The sequence below is a fragment of the Festucalex cinctus genome, chromosome 2 (genome assembly GCF_051991245.1).
Source record: "Festucalex cinctus isolate MCC-2025b chromosome 2, RoL_Fcin_1.0, whole genome shotgun sequence".
Lineage (NCBI taxonomy): Eukaryota > Metazoa > Chordata > Actinopteri > Syngnathiformes > Syngnathidae > Festucalex > Festucalex cinctus.
Window position 1 is genome coordinate 20,523,090 of NC_135412.1, and position 17,258 is coordinate 20,540,347.

Here is a 17,258-nt window from a genome sequence, read left to right on the forward strand (position 1 = left end):
GATCTCTTTGTCTGATACAGAAGACTCTGAACCATCACTCGACAAAGACATGTTTGAGTCTGATCAAGAAGACATTGAGGCAGTACCATCCCCACCTGATGAACCAGAGCCGGAACCAGAGCCGGAACCAGAGCCGGAGCCAGAGCCTGAACCCGAGCCTGAGCCAGAGCCTGAACCTGAGCCCGTGCCAGAGCCTGAACCTGAGCCAGAGCCTGAGCCAGAGCCTGAGCCAGAGCCTGAACCAGAGCCTGAACCAGAGCCTGAACCAGAGCCTGAACCAGAGAAACCACCATCACCACCGTTCAAAGATGTTGCCACATCAACTTCATTGCCTGATATAGATGATATATCGACAGCATTTCCAGTGTCACCAGCACTTGAAGACATAGATAAAACACAAGAGATGAAAGACGAATCAAAATTATCTCAAGAGTCTGGAAAATCATTAATCCCCCCTATCCAACGCAAATCTGATGGACATGATAAAATGAAAGGAATCTTGAAAGAGGAAAAGAAAATGCCTCAGCCACCTAAACAGCTCCGCCGACTTTCACCTATCCCACATAAAGATGCCTCTCAGAGTGGCTTGGAGAAAAAAAAATCCATACTGTCAAAGTCAAAGCCAGTGCTTGCACCTATAAAAACAGACGGTACGTCTGGTGAACCAGTGACAGTAAAATCCAGAGGGGTACAGACTAATTTTTTGGCTGACACACAAAAACCAAAGCTCTCCCCCATTTCTCAGAAACCATCAAAAACAAAGCCTGGTGATTTCTTAAAAGAGGAAAAGAAGGGCCTCCAGAACCACAAACAACGAATGCTTCCACCTATTGTGTCTCAGAAACCAAAGGGAAGAAAAAAAGAGAAGCCTCCAGAAAAGAAACCGGATCCCATCAAAATCACAGCCCCTACAGCTCGGACACCATACAGGCCAAAGGGAGGGATGATTGTCGACCGAGAACTCATGCCACTGAGAATTAAACCAGAGGCTGAGACAAACAGGTTCCTGGACTTTGCCAGCAGTAGGAAAAACCAGTTGTCAGAGATGAAAAAAACAATTAAAATAGCACAAGAGTCTCTTGAGTCCTCTACGGTTTTATGCCCAAATTGTGGGCATAATGCTGCTCTAATTCGATGCAGACATAAGGCATTAAAATGTGATTCTTGGAATCCATTCTTAGGGACCTAATGTTAATGCTCCAGCATGTTCTCTGAGTCCAAAACTGGCAAAACAGAGCAAGTGGAGGTCCACAGGACAGAAGGATTACCTTGGGATTACCTTCACTTTACCAGGCTGAAGAGCTTTGTCTCTGATTCTGTCTGGTTCACAACAAAAAAAATCCCTCCAAGGATACTGGCTTACGTTTTCACCATCTACACGTTGGATGCTTATTACAACTCAGTCTTGTCAACCAAAGAAATTTTGTGATGGCACTGACGGCGCGTATGTGGATGGAGATGAACACTGAAGGGTTCCAGACCACGGTTGTACAAGGTGGTGGTATGGAAAGCCCTTAAAGCTAAAAATGAGGGAGATGAGGCTCGATGTCCAAACCAGCATTCCACAATTTTATGCAGTACATATCATTCTGAATGATGTGAAAATTTTCAACTCTTAGAGCTTGGCTACTGGCAGGATAACAAATGGTGGTGACATGATCAATCAACACTGGGATTATCAGTAAGGGCTGAATCTTCTTCCTTCGGAGAATCATTTCCTTCAAATGTGTGCAATAAATAGATCCAAATCGGTGATGCAAATTGTTGAAAAGCACCATCTCGGATGGTTTGGTATGCGGGAGTACAGCCATTGAGCTACAAATGCTAACAGACTGAAACCGATCAGAAGGGTCGCGGATGTGGTTGGACTCAAGCTCAGCCACCAATTTATTTAACCTCACTGTGTCAGTGAACTATAGAGGAAGTCATTTCTAAATGCCTTCACATTTTCTTTTCACATATCTACCTCAACAAGGACTGTCTATGTCCTGTAATTTTTATGCTGCACAATTAACAGCACTATTATAGTGCTTTGGTATTTTAATGTAGGGTCATACATTTTTGCATTGCTGTTTGTAATTTTTGTGATAATGTATATTTCCACTGGGGCCCGGAAGGGCATATTTTCAGAGGAAAACTAAATAAATAAAAATACACAAGAAAAATAATGTGGTTATTGTGTATGTACCTCGACTTCCTGCTCCCTAGCCACTTCATCTAGCTCCGGGGGATTTCGAGACTAAGATTAGAAAAGCCCCAGCTAAATTTGAAATGAACAACCAGTTCAACATTTGATTTACTGGGACGGGGTTAACAGTGTTTGAAAATGCCGTTAGATGAAGATCAAATCATTAGCTGATATAATGAGTTCCATGCCGAAGTCAGGTGCTTTCATCCCCAAAGGAAATCTGGGATTCATTTGGTCAAATTTCTATTTTACTGTTAAATCTGTGTTTCGCTATTGTCACAGCGTTAATTTGCAGTGTGGTACTCATTTGGAATGATTGTAACTGGTGTTTTTAAATAACAAACATCTCAAACTAGAAAATTATGTAGATTTCAACTTGTTTTTTTTTCCATTCACCTTTAAATAATTCAAACTTCCAATTAAATATCCATCCATTTTCTTGACTGCTTATTCCTCACAAGGGTCGCAGAGGGTGCTGGAGCCTATCTCAGCAGGCGGCGTACACCCTGGACTGGTTGCCAGCCAATCACAGGGCACACAGAGACAAACAACCATCCACATTCACAAGCACTCCTAGGGACAATTCGGAGTGCCCAATTAACCTGCCATTCATGTCTTTGGAATGTGGGAGGAGACCGGAGTACCCGGAGAAGACCTACGCAGGCACGGAGAGAACATGCAAACTCCACCCAGGAAGGCCGGAGCCTGGACTTGAACCCGGGTCCTCAGAACTGGAAGGCGGACACACTAACCAGTCATCCCCGTGCCGCCCCCAATTAAATAAGTGAGAAAAAAAATCAAAACAACTAAATAAAAACACTGTCCTAAGGAGTTAACATCCCTACAGTAGGATAAAAATCAGATAGAACCATTAGAATGGTTGTAACACCAAAAAATGTAGTTCATTGAATCGCAGATGACTTTTTTTTTTTTTTTTTTGCTAGCAAGAAGTTAATATGAAGTGTGTGTTGAACACATTTTAATGAAACAAATCCATCCCCTCCAAATAAAACGCCCTCCTGTTTTATTCTCCCGCCAGGAGTTGGATGGATATTTTATTTAATAAAAAAAAAAAAAAAAAGGTCAGGAGCCGCAGCACCCAGGCTTTTACTGACATGGATTGAAAACAACAACAACAATAACAACAACAACAACAACAACACAAACCTTTGTGGCATGTGTTAAGTGTTAGATCGATCTCCATGAAATTGTTAGTAACAGACAGGGACAAAAAGAGAATACAATAACAAATTTTAAATGCATGCAGGTTAGTAATAATCACATGGCTTGTCAAATGGCACAAAAATATCCCAATTAAACATTTACAAATCACACACATGCGCGCAAGTTATATGGGCTATTTATTATTTAATTATCACATGGCACAAATTAGTTATCTTCTCCCACTTGCTTTATTTGCACCCTTTTCCATAAAAAACAAAAAATAAAACAAAAAATAAATACATGTAAATAATAACCACACTGCATTAATCAGTGGCATTAGTTCACTTGGCTCAGCGGTTGCGAAATAAAGTTTTCGATTTAATAAACGTCATCACTAGTGGACAACACTGCTTGTGGCTACGTCATTGGTATGCGTCGCCAATACCATCGCGGTTGGTGGCCAAAACACGATTCTGCGACCTGGGAAAAAATATGTATATACATTTTTTATATACGTGTATAGTCATATAGTTAAAAGCCTTATTCTTAAGGTTCAGATTTGGTTTACTTAGCGTTTGTCCTCGCGTACGTAGTGATGTCGGACAGTCAATGAAGTAAAACCGATTTCCGAAGTGGAAGCGAGCAGTTTCTTCTCGTCTAATTTGTTGGAATTATGACCACTCTAACAAGGCAAGATCTCAATTTTGGACAAGGTATGGCGCGGAACACTTTAGCATTATTTTCAGCATGATTTACAAAGATTATAATGGTCATTTGCGATAGACATTATGATAAAGCTATATCTTATTATTGTGATGTGGATCTGCATTAGATGCGATTAGAATAATTATTAACTCTTTTCCTCCAGTGGTTGCTGACATTTTGTGTGAGTTCCTGGAAGTTGCCATTCACCTCATACTTTATGTTCGCGAAGTTTACCCCTCTGGAATATTTCAGAAGCGAAAGAAGTACAATGTCCCAGTGCAGGTACAGGACAAACATTTGAGGCGTCTACGTTTATATACCCTAAACTCAAACGTTTTGATATGTTTTGCAGATGTCATGTCACCCTGAGCTGAACCAGTACATCCAAGATACACTTCACTGTATAAAGCCGCTTATTGAGAAGGTAAGACCTAGGCTCAGTGATACTGTACATGTACAATGTCGATCTTCCACTCACAAGCGCCTGCATTTTCCTGGCAGAATGATGCTGAGAAGGTCGTTGTTGTCATTATGGACAAGGAGCATCATCCAGTCGAGAGATTTGTGTTTGAGATATCTCAACCACCACTGCTCTCTATCAGGTTTGCAACCCCCGTCCTTTGAAACAATCATAATAAAAACAAAAACAAAACAGAAATAACTAAAGTAACCATTATATTTACTTGGTATTTATTTTTTTATTTAATAGCTCAGACACATTACTGTCCCATGTGGAGCAGCTGCTCAGGGCGTTCATTCTGAAAATCAGCGTGTGTGATGCTGTCTTAAACAATAATCCACCAGGTGAGGTCTAATTTTTAACACAGCAACAACATATTTGAAAGGCAAGCTTTTGTTTCCTTTCAGAATTGGTATAAACTTATTTCCTTGTCTCAGAGTGTTCATTCACAGTATTGGTTCATACGAGAAATTCTGCCACTCGCAACATGGAGAAGGTTCAAGTCATCAAGGTAAGAACACATAATGACAAAACTTGCACAGGGCAAAACAAAGATAAAAACCCTTTCAGATATGTGCGTTGTCAATTTTGGCACTTGGTGGTTTTATAGGATTTCCCTTGGATAGTTGCTGATGAGCAGGAGGTCCACATGCAAGAACCCAGACTCATCCCACTGAAGAGCTTAACATCGGACATCGTGAAGGTGAAGAAGTGTATAATCCTTGATGGTCACGTTTTAAGATGCTCAAATTAATTTTAATAATGTATTATCAGGATTTCTCCCTGATGCAGAATACATAATTACTACTACTATAATAATACTGCTATTATCCAGTCAGACATATTGTATTATACATTGTTTACATTACATTACATCTTGAAACTCTAATGAGATTGTTTGTAAGAAATCTGAAATCGTAGTTTGCAGCCATAACCATTTCTTGTAATAGCAACTTGACAAATGTCCACCTTCTTCATGGAAGTTTATAATAAATAAAAATAAAATAAAAATGGTAATGAGCACTTTAAAAACCTCTAAAATCCTCCATAGCTAAATTCCAAACCAAACATTTGAGGAGGGATATGTTGACAAATAATAAAGTAGGTCATATCACACCAAAAAAAATAAAAAATTCTCAAAAGGCCATTTATTCCTACACAAAAAAACTAAATTTCTGCGGAAAACATCATCTTATGTACTCAGGTTGATTTGGCAATTCTAACAAGGCTCAGAATTTTGATAGTCATTTTTGTGAAATCTTGTCATGTTACTACTTAACCCAACTTTGAATTGCTAACCCAAACTCTTAATGAAACCGTATCGTGAAACACTACTTTGAACCCACAACCTTGATTTGAAAACAATACTTACTAGATATAACTTGAACCCTAATTTAAAACCTGAGCCATTGGGCTCTCGTCAGCCATCTTGTTTTTGATGACCATTTTTGCATGGCTGTAAGAGTTCATTTTCTTTTGAGTCTGCAATTTAAATTAGTGTTATTTTTCTTCTTTTTTGCTTTGTTCAACAGAGAAATATTTGGAGTTTTCTACCATTTGTACTTCACTGCTTTCCGTTCTTGTCTGTTTGGGACAGATGCAGCTATACGTGGAGGAGCGAGCTCAGAAGACGTAACAAGAATGAAAGACACACGAAAAACATCAGCGGTAGAGCTGCCAAGAATGAAATGTTCCACAGGTATAATAATATAAGTGTTTACCTAAACTTTATTGAGCCAGGGCACTCATTTTAGATTTAAAAAAAATCTCAATACACTACCAAACAGAAATGTCAAGTACAGTATGAATACTGAAATACAGGACTGTCTCAGAAAATTAGAACATTGTAATAAAGTCCTTTATTTTCTGTAATGCAATTAAAAAAAACAAACAAACTGTCATACATTCTGGATTCACTTGGAAACACTAGCAGGTGTTTTGAGTTAATTAGACGATTCAAGTGATTAGTTGAATAGCATACTAGTATACTTTTTCATGATATTCTAATATTTTGAAATAGGATATTTGAGTTTTGTTTAAGCTGTAAGCCATAATCAGCAATATTAAAATAATAAAAGGCTTGCATTATTTCAGTAGATTTGTATTGAATCCAGAATGTATGACATGTTTGTTTTTTAATTGCATTACAGAAAATAAAGGACTTAATCACAATATTCTATTTTTTTTTAGCCAGTCATTCCTGTAAGGATGTGCTTGTCTCAATTTACTCACCAATGTACAGTGTGGAATCTGTTTAATTTAGTACAAAGCTGATATATTCGCAGGATGTCATGACTTATTCTGTTTGGATACACAAGTTTTTGTATCTTCAGCCATCCATTGGAAGCACAGTTACTTGTTCTCTCTGTCTCTACTTGTATACATTGTTGGCATACAAGTAGATAAATGAACAATTTGTAATGAATAATTAATTTTAGATAAATGAAGTAAATTTGGAGAATATCCTGTGGCACCCTAGTTGTTAATCACTGTAATATCATGACGTCACCTGTGAGTTTGAAAATGGACTCCATTGTATTTGAAACACCCATGTTTCTAATGTTACTGTCACATATCATATCATATCATAATAACGTCAGATAAAGTGATGAATGCCATAGTTGTACAGATGAATGCCCGGAGTCTAGACAATTGGAAAATCAGGTGCCAAAGTTTTCTTTGTCAATAAATCATGGTCCGATTTATTACTTCATCATTTCGGTTCTTTGTGATTGTAGTTCTTCTGTGTGGAAAACATAGAAAAGTGCAAATGTCCGAGAGCATTCAAAAGGCCTTTTGCTATTTGCTGGCTCCATCAGCATTTATGGACGTAGTATCCTGCCACGTATCCCATGATGAAGACAAACACCACTGCAGCCAGCGCTCCGGCTGCCTTCACTACGATGCCAGTTGTGCCGGTGCACGTTCTGTTGTAGAGCCTAAACGCAACACATAATAGAGCATTATATTAGGCCAGTGGTTCTTCACCAGGGTTCAATCGTAACCCAGGGGTTCAGTGATTAAGCATCAGGGGTTCAGGAGATCAAGACACACATAATGATATGCCCATCATTGGCTGCAGGTAATCACTGTAGGAAATTTGTTACGCGTAGTAGTCGAGTTATGGTTGTTGTGGTGGTATTCTGTGGCATTTCTTTATTATTTTAATCCATTCATACTATGCCGAGAAAAAAAAGTGGTCCGGTAGGACAGATATGTGCAATTTGAATTCACATGTATAATGGAACATATGGCGTTCCACAAGGTTCAATTCTGGGGCATCTGCTGTTTTTCATTGTAGCTGCTGCTCCTGCGTTTTTTTCCATCTTAAGAAAACAGCAGTGGTTGTTTTAAAGTGCTCTATAGTGGACTCAATTCAACTCACTTCACAATGAATGGCAGTTTAGCACACATTTCACAGTCCGCCACTTAGCTTGTGAGTCCGCTTACAAAATTAAAGCTTCCTGTAGCTCTTCTTCTCTTAGCATTTTTTGTCCTTTGCAAAAGTGTCAAAAGAAAAGGCACAACTACACAGATAATGATTTGATGCTGGCTCAAAAGAGGTCCACTTGGGTTAGCAGGCAACTTGGAAGTATGTGGTGTCAGAACGATAAGGTTACTACAGCATCAAAACGTACTCACCTCGTGATGGTGGACTGCGACGCCTCCACATTCAGGTTGATATTGTCATTGTTCCAACGGTTGTATTGCACACTGCCGGCACCGTTGGCGTCCATGTGGGAAGTCTTCACTTTTCCTCTGCAGTCAGTTTTTCATGCCTGTACACAATAAGTTGTGTCAGACGGAAAACAAATTCATTTAAGAGCACCATTGTGATCTTGCACGCGTTAAACCTGCCTCCGGGAATTTTAAAATGACAGTGCGACAGGAACGGCCACAAGACCCCGTTCATGTGTTCACTGGCCTCAGAATGCCATAAATTAAGTTGTTCATGTTGTATGTTTTATACTACTTGTTTACAATGACAAAGTCCAATCAAGATCTGGGTGGTTAACCATTCCTTTGTTGGTGACCACTTCAAACACTTTGGCGGTGTAATAAGTGGACTCTGACTCAAAGTGGACTTTGAGGGTGAGCAGTGTGATCAAGATTAATACTCTGTTGCTCTTTTTTCCCCTCTTATCTGTAAGTCTGTAAAATGGGTATGTGACATGATGCATGCAGCCTTGGAAAATGGCAAACGAAAACGGCAACGCCTACATCCCCTTCAAAAGCATTGGAACAGCAATTCCATTGTTGTGGTATACTGAAGACAGTTTGGGTTTCAAGTCAAAAGTCAACTCTCAACTCATCTAGATAAATATGAGACAAAAGTTCAGAATTCCAGCTTTTCATTTCCATGTAGGACCCCATGAGTGGCGGGCTTGATACAGTTAATGTTATCAGCATGATTTCATGACTTCAGCTTCGACACACCTTCTGATGCAATGCATTTCTTTATTTTCATAACTACATTGTAGATTCTCTCGGAAGGCATCAAACCTATGAATGAACATGTGGAATTATGGACTTAAAAAAAAGTGAAATAATAGAAAACATGTTTTATATTCCAGTTTCTTCAAAATAGTCACACTTTTCTCTGATGATTTTTTTTGTACACTCTTGGCATTCCCTTAATGAGCTTCAAGAGTGAAATGGTTTTCCAACAGTATTGAAGGAGCTCCCAGAGGTGAGGATGCCAAGATTGTGCAAAGCAATAATCTGAACAAAAGGTGGCTATGTTGAAGAATTTAAAATCTAAAACAGGTTTTCAGTTATTTTACCTTTTTTTCTTAAGTACATAACACCACATTTTCATTCTTAGTTTGGATGCTATCAGTGATAATCTATAATGTAGTCATGAGAATAAAGCAAACACATTGAATGAGATGTGTGTGTGTGTGTGTGTGTGTGTGTCCAATGTTTTGGCCTGTATTGTATTTCCGTGTGCGCTGCTGTGAGTCAGATGGAAGACCTTTGGAATAAGCTTCAGGTTGGGCAAAGCTCAGCTGAACTACCAAAAATAAATAACATTTCACCTTTTTTGTTAAAGCCAATACCCAAAGTATAAGACCGTTTAAATGGGATGGACTGCCATCATTGCTATTTCAAGTGAGGCCATTTTCTTCAAGTGCTATGATTCCATTCATCTCGTCACTGCTGCCGACATACTACTTGACAGGGTGGTGGGCTCTGAACTTGAATCTGCTGTGTCGTTTGCTTCAAGGTGAGACTCACATTAAGATGTCACACGTGTTTGTGACACAATGAAGTAACGTGTAACCTACAGGACTCATTGGTGCATGTGGGATCTCTGTGCTCGGATCCATTCTCAGAGTGCATTTGTATATTGAGGAGGAAAGGTAAGACGAGACTGAAATTGTACTTCAAAGTACTACCGATGGATTTAGTCTTTCTGCACCTCACAGTTGGAGTGATAACGATGCATCTTGCCAGAGGAGGGTGAAACATGGACTGGCGGGGGTGCTCCGCTTTGGCTTTGTGGCCGGGCTGCTGGCTGCTGTCGGTTCGCGTGTGGCCTCCCTGGTGGTGCTGGAATTTTGTCTTCGAGCTGTGTCTGGATGGGTGACACGGGGACCGGTAAGAAAGCGAGTTGCAGTTGCCTCATGAAAAAGTAATTGACATGTTTTTATTGCATCAGAGAAAAGGTTTAAAGGGATACTTGACCCACTGAACAATTTTCAGCAGTGAAAAGTTAATATTTTGTCTAGAATTAATTTGAGCACTTCATTATTTTTCATGTACAAGTAATACCTTTAAAAAGTAAATTTTCTACTTGCTGTCGACTGATGATGACATCACCTGTGCTGAGGAAGTAGATAACGGCCAATCATGGCTCGGTTTACTGACCTAACCCAGAAAATCGGTGAGCCATGATTGGCCGTTACCTACTTCCTCAGCACAGGTGATGTCATTATCAGTCGACAGCAACTAGAAAAATTACTTTTTAAAGGTATTAATTGTACATGACAAATAATGAAGTTACTACATTAATTAAAGACAAAACATTAACTTTTTACTGCTGAAAATGACTAAAAGAGACAAGTATCCCTTTAAGGTTTGTCAATATTCAAGATGGGATGCTAGTTAAAAAATAAATAAATGAAAATTAGTGCTATCAAAGTTAAAGCGTTAACTAATTAATTAATCACAAAAAAATTATCCTATTAATCATGTATCAACGCAGATTAATCACACTTAATTTTGACCGCAGATTAACCTTTAGCTGACAGCGGATGGTTACGTTAAAGGTGGCACAGGTTGTGTTTGAGCAATAAACAACATAACTACATGCATTACAGTAACGCATTTAATAAATGTTGGCGTATGACATTCAGAATATTTGTTCATGTCAAACTATCGGGGTCTTTTTTTCATTTTAAATTATGCAGGTAATTAACTGATTAAAAATGAGGTGGATGAGCGTGTGCGGTGGATCAAAAAATGTTGAAGACGTCCTCATAACATTAAAGGGATAGTTCGGATTTTTGGACATGAATCTGTATTGCATCCTCACCTCTAGTAGTGTGCGATCAGCATCATAGAATTAGATTAATTACGATTAATCGTTTAATTAAAAAGGCGTTTTTTTCAGCATTTTTTTTTTTGCCCTCCAAATTTAAAGAGCACCTGCTATGTGTTAATTCTTTCAACATTTAAAAGGATAGTTCGGATTTTTGGACATGAATCTGTATTGCATCCTCACCTCTAGTAGTGTGCGATCAGCACTGACTTACCCGTGACAGCATTCTGTGACACGAGTTCTGGTCCGGTTTTGGTCGAGAGGAAAGTAGTCCGGCAAGTTGGCTGAGTTCACGGAAATAAAGCGTTTTTCTTTGAAAAACAATTTGTGTTTAAAAGAGTTGTGAAATTCTGTTTCTTGGTCTTACGTTTTTTTGTACAATTGCGTTACTCAGGACTCTTTGAAGGCACTCCAGCGCCTCATGGTTCAAAGCCAATTCTCCCTGGGATGTGCCCTGAGCTGCACGCTACAATTCCTCCACGAAGGGGCTCCGCGTCGCTGGCTGTGCTTGCTCCTGGCCACGGCACTCAGCTGTTGGCTGGCCAGGCGGGCCGCGGCCTTGCGGCGGCACGTCGCCGCTCTGTACAAACTGCACAGCTCGGAGCGCTACTGCGGCATTTGCATCGGCTTGCTGACATACGGACGCGGCCCTCTACTGCTTCCTACGCTATGCGGGACACTCATCATCGCCTTCGTCGTGGCTGTGATGGCAGCTGTAGCGATCATCAATCAGCACTTCTTGTCTGCAACAGAGGCACTTAGGTTTTGGACACCTCTAACTATCTGTTACACTCTGTTGGTGGTGTACATGCAAGGTGGGACATTAGCTAGCAGGGTACAGTATAGCGAGATAGGGACTGAGCCCTGCTTCGAATACCTAAAAAAAAAAAATGTAATTGGGGGGAGGTATTGAGCAAGGATTATTCTAGATGATGTGTAGTGAAGTGAGTGTTCTTTATTACGATGCACCATCAATCAGTATTATATCTTCCTTTAGCAGATCAGCAGCACGATCTTCAAGCAAGTCAGGCGCTCCTGAACTCGGTGGTGGTGCGTCTCGGTGCGCTGATGGTCCTGATGCTGACTGTTGGACGCTGGGCCGATGTACTCCACATTTTCGTGTGCTTCCTGGGTGAGGCCAGCTGTCTGATCCCCGCAACAGATCTACTGGGTGCAACGCCCTCGCAGGTCAGAGATCCTCAGCTCAAAATGGTCCCTGAGTCAAAGGATATTAACAGCTTGGCAAATATGCGCCAATGTGTTTCTAGGGATCGACATAAAGAATTTTTAAGACTCTTGGCCAAATGCAGTGCACTACCGGGATGCAGCCAGGAGATGTGCTGTTGAGTCGATCTCAACTTTGTAGTCAGTCCAAAGATGAAGATCATGACCGCTCTGGAAGTTGAGGTACATCCAAGAAATCTACAGACGATGCACCAATTGGCCAGATCATATGTCACGATGTCTGCCATATTGGGACAGTCATTACTCAAGACTTTAGAGTATTGTTCTGCTTGAGGTCGCACAAATCACCATACAATTGTGAATTGATTGCAATTACCTTTCACAGGTAGGACAAAATGTTTCGTTGCTGTGTTTAACCCGTATAACGCATGGTTGCTACTTTTGTACTATGTAGATGTTAATTGTGTATAAATATAACATTGTGTGTAAATAAATAATTCGTATTGTTCCAAAGGGAGACTGTTCTACTACTTCTGTCACTATTCAATTTGCAGACTTTGTTCATTTCCTCTTCATGCTACTATAGGTATGCTGCAACCAATAGCTAAAAATCATCAAATGTAATAATCCCTTATAGCCATGTAAATGTGAGCAGGACAGTAACAACTGTAGCCTCAAGCTCCCCGATGTCCACAACATGAAAACATGAGTTCAGAACATTCAGCTTTTGTCATCCTGTTGAAAATACTTATAACAAGACAATTACCATAACTTGCCTACGATCAAGGATGTTTTTTGTTGTTGTTTTTTTTGTAGCGGTGCAACAATTTATCAATAACCAATTATTAATCGACAACTAGTAATAGTCGATTACCGGTAATTGAAATTGTCCAAATCCTCTAAATTATGGCTTTTTTTTTTTAAACTTGGTCTGAGGAAATATTCTAATATTGAGAAATGATATTTGAGTTTTCTTAAGATGTAAGCCATAATCAGCAATATTAAAAATAATAAAAGGCTTGCAATATTTCAGTTGATTTTTAATGAATCCAGAATGTATGGCATGTTTGCTTATTTAATTGCATTACAGAAAATAATGGACTTTATCACAATATTCTAATTTTCTGAGACAGTCCTGTACATTTCTTGACAAAATTGTTTTTGTATGCTGCGTACTTACAAACTTGTGTCGCTCTGTGGTGCCATTTGACTGAGATACAGCAAATGTGACTGACATTACCATAAGCAAAACATGTGTCCAAAACAAATATGCCTTATGTGTGATGTAAAAATTCACAGATTACGTTTCCATTTACTTTTACCCAAGTTATTTTTATGACCTGTTATTTGGTAAATAATAACAATAATAATAATAATAAAAAGCTTTTTAAAAACATGTCTGCAGTTTATCCACTCTACGTCCATCCATCCATTTTCTTAACCGCTTACTCCTCACAAGGGGTGCTGGAGCCTATCCGAGCCGGCTTCCGACAGTAGGCAACCCTGAACTGGTTGCCAGCCAATCGCAGTCACAATAAGCTGAGATCACATTCGCCTTGTTATCTGTAATAATACACGGTGTCAAAACTTGGATCACACAGCTTTTGAGAATGCATTACTCTTATTCCCTTGATAACACAGTGTCCACTTTTATTATGTAGGTACACACAAACGTCACGAACAAACCGGTCATAGCTTTCTAGACACTTTTAATTCTTAAAGTCCTTCAAAGTGTAAAATGGGCTGGGGTGAAAAAAAAAAAAAAAAAAGAGATAATGTACCAAGTGCGGGTATGAAAGTGCTAGGAAGATGTCATGTTCATTGCTCCACTCAGACTTGTCGATCTGAAACGGATCTTGACCCCCGATCACAGCAATTTGTCTCCAAAAGCCTTCTTGTCGAGTAAGTCGGAATATTTCTCCATCATACTAAATTCGATGACGTTTGTTAATTTTGCGAGCGCAAGGTTAGCGTGGACGCGTACCTCTCGAAAACAGAGCCTGTCAAAATGGACGACCGCACGGGATTGTGGGATATGTTACTATTTTTAGCACAAAGGGCAAACCCCTCTATAATAATTGAAATACTTGTTAGTTCCAGCATTCAGTTTTTTGTCCCGCCTCCCCAGCCCCACAATGGGATATATAAAACGGAAGAGGCGGGACTGTTTTTGCACATCAGTTTGTTTCCGGTTCGGTTTGCGACGTGTGGGCTGCGTCAAAAATACTCAATTGTATCTGATTGCAGACCGCAGAACGGAACACTCCTCCCCCAAAATACTTGTGCTTCCGACTTTGTGCCCCTCGGTTGCGCGTTCGCAACCGGTACCGGAACCAAACTGATGTGCAAAATCACGTCACGCCTCTTCCGTGGCATATACCCCATTATAGTTTCTGGTAAGTAAAATGTCTTGATTCTAAATTTATGCATACACAACAAACGGATCACAAACTTTAATCATTCAATTCTATGATTATTTACTGTACTGTATATAATTTTCTGCGAGCTGGTTGAAGATGCTTAATGTTTAAAATGAGCACCAAAGATGACTACAGGAGGCTGAACATAGATGTAATGATTTGTATTTCTTCAGCGTTAGTCTGACTAAAGCTCCATCAAAGGATTCTGAACTGTACTATAATTTGTCCGTTAATTTGTCTTAACGTGTTACATTGGAAAATGTTGTCACAATGCAATAATCCTACTGTGCCCAGCCAATTTCACAACAGAGAAAATGTTTAGGCTTGTGTCAAAGTGATTGTTTAAATACAAAGCTCAACATTTAAACATTTTCATGGCAGCCATTTTGGAAACAACACGGTGTATCCACACCTGCGCTAATGACAGAATGGCCGTTGACAGACTTCCTGGTACTTCGGGACATGACAACCTTGGGAGGAGGAAAAAAAGGCGTCCGCGCTGTTGCCACTTGGTAAAACACTTTCCCATCTAGTACAGCATGGGGAGAGAGGGGGCAAAATGGCTGACGACACACTTGTATTAAAATCACATAAAAATGGCGTTTGACAGAGTTCACTGCATTGCTTCACCATCACCTAATGATGCCGTGCACTTAATTAAAATACTCCGGGCATCCTCTCCATTCTAGGTCGAAATAAATACACAATGTATATCTTCACGTAGACGTCATCATTTATAGTCACGGTCCATTTTAATGAAGCCTCGTAAACCATCCACATACAGTACATGAAATCCACCTTAGGCGCCCATATTGTGTCTTTACTTATGCCGTTCACATCACATTATTCCATGGGAGAGGCTTTTTGTACGAGCCCCGTCATTCCGTGTGGAATCGACAGTGACACGCCTGACGCTCCCGTTTCCGTGATAATCCAAGTCAGAGAATTACTTTCGTTTTGGAAATTGTACTCCCACGGGTTTATTGGATTTTAATTGGATACGGTTCCACCACAGGAAGGATTCGGCAGAGCCATGGAGGACGGTCCACACTCCACACGTATCCGAGCACAGTCAGTTAAAAAAACAAAAAAAAAGGTCTGCTTGTTTTGTGCGTCGTGAAGTCGAGGCATAGCGGAGGATAGTTCTGCCCTTCTCTGATTGGCTTACCGCGCGCACGCGCAGATGGCTTTTACTGGCGCCTGGTTAAATTTTCTGCTGTCCTGCCTTGATACTGATGCTTAAAATAGTAACACCACCGTTGGACAAAACACAGGCATTTTTTTTTTTTTTAATCAAGTCATATTATATTCTTTTCATTTATATTTTGATGTTAGTCAACATTGTTGCCACACAAATGTTAACATGCAATGTGAAGCAAAAAAAAACAAAAAAACAATCCTATGCGAACAAAGACTGAGAACATATGAAAGCACATTAATCTTCTATTATCCCTTATCAATGCAGATCTTGCTACCTTTGCACTATGCATACGGGCTTTGATTGCGTGTTACTTATTAGCTATATAGAGTTCAGCGCGGGTTAAAGTGAAAACTCGAGTTAATACAGAGCAACCAAAGGACAGACACGGATACAATCACAAAAATGCTGACGACATCGCCGCTGGCCTCTTTTGTTCACGTGACATAGCTCTGAGCGTTCAAGTGCGCGCATTGTCTTTTTCTGTCAATAATATTAAATTTAAAAATGACCCGTAGTGGTGTATTGATCCAGTGTTGCAGTGCTGTTCATTATGGTTATTATAGGTGTGTTTGTACATGCTTTAAACGAAGATAATCGTGCAACTGTGTTTTGTATGGGTGTATCCCTTTGCTGTACTGATGGGATCCTCCTGGAAGTAACATTTTCAAGCAGCAGAATCAGGAGGAGGCGTGGTTATTTGTACGCATGCGCACTCGCGTGTGATCTCATCGGGCGAAAGAGCAGGGGCGGGGGAGAGTAGTTCTCACACACGCACGCACACGCACACAAAGCCACGCCTGCGCGGTGCGCCTCTCATTACAAACCCGTTTGCGTGGTATCTTTTTAGGAAGCCCCATGCTAATTTCTCTCGCCATTCAAAGGTCGCGTGGTGCCAGGGACGCGCCTCCCCACCTCCTCCTCGTCACGGGAACGGCCCGCAGAGCGTGCACGAGGTGCAAGGTCCCGAATTAAACAGTTCAGTGTCAAAGGAGAGCGTGCAAGGCAGGGGACAGCAGCCCAAATGCTCCCCATTGGTGCACAACGTGTAGTCAGTGGCATTGACATTGCACATCTCTTCTTCTCCTGTTTACTGACATAGCAAAAGAGATCTGTATGGTCGCGCAGCAGCAGCAGCAACAACAGCGCGCAGCATGGTTCGGGAAACCAGACATTTATGGGTGGGAAATTTACCCGAAAATGTGCGAGAGGAGAAAATCATCGAGCATTTTAAGCGGTGAGTAGAACCGTGTTTTTTTCCCTTTTCCATCTCGTATCTCTGTTGTCAGCAGCCCTTCCGAATCAGCATCATCACCGTCATCATGTTGCGCACACTTATTTCCATGTGCATGTCGACAGTCCCACCATTTTCCGAGTAACCCACCTGTCCACGT

At 40.4% G+C, this 17,258-nt stretch overlaps 3 protein-coding genes across 3 annotated transcripts in view; all 3 read left to right on the forward strand.

Moving 5' to 3' along the window:
* The first annotated feature begins 3,767 nt into the window (after positions 1–3,767).
* On the forward strand, positions 3,768–7,233 carry mad2l2 (mitotic arrest deficient 2 like 2). Its single transcript, XM_077513603.1, has 8 exons — positions 3,768–4,065; positions 4,221–4,339; positions 4,410–4,481; positions 4,559–4,659; positions 4,767–4,861; positions 4,955–5,028; positions 5,128–5,220; positions 6,115–7,233. The coding sequence occupies exons 1-8, from the start codon at positions 4,026–4,028 to the stop codon at positions 6,151–6,153; spliced, it is 633 nt and encodes a 210-aa protein (XP_077369729.1). The 5' UTR covers positions 3,768–4,025; the 3' UTR covers positions 6,154–7,233.
* A 145-nt stretch (positions 7,234–7,378) lies between these two features.
* Positions 7,379–13,635, forward strand: tmem82 (transmembrane protein 82). The gene is given in 4 exon segments (XM_077513601.1): positions 7,379–9,744; positions 9,808–10,118; positions 11,456–11,876; positions 12,062–13,635. Coding segments are annotated over 4 exon segments (1,170 nt in total). The 5' UTR covers positions 7,379–9,653; the 3' UTR covers positions 12,409–13,635.
* A 2,769-nt stretch (positions 13,636–16,404) lies between these two features.
* spen (spen family transcriptional repressor) overlaps positions 16,405–17,258 on the forward strand; it is a 35,426-nt gene continuing 34,572 nt past the window's right edge. The window contains exon 1 of the mRNA XM_077513604.1: positions 16,405–17,101. Within this exon, the coding sequence (XP_077369730.1) occupies positions 17,019–17,101 (83 nt within the window). The 5' untranslated portion in view covers positions 16,405–17,018. The remainder of the gene's footprint in view (positions 17,102–17,258) is intronic.

Excerpts from the sequence above, each read along its gene's own strand:
- mad2l2 (XM_077513603.1), top strand. The coding sequence starts at position 4,026 with ATGACCACTCTAACAAGGCAAGATCTCAATTTTGGACAAG. Across the intron at positions 4,066-4,220 it reads AGATCTCAATTTTGGACAAG|TGGTTGCTGACATTTTGTGT; the intron begins GTATGGCGCGGA and ends CTTTTCCTCCAG. Across the intron at positions 4,862-4,954 it reads CTTAAACAATAATCCACCAG|AGTGTTCATTCACAGTATTG; the intron begins GTGAGGTCTAAT and ends TCCTTGTCTCAG.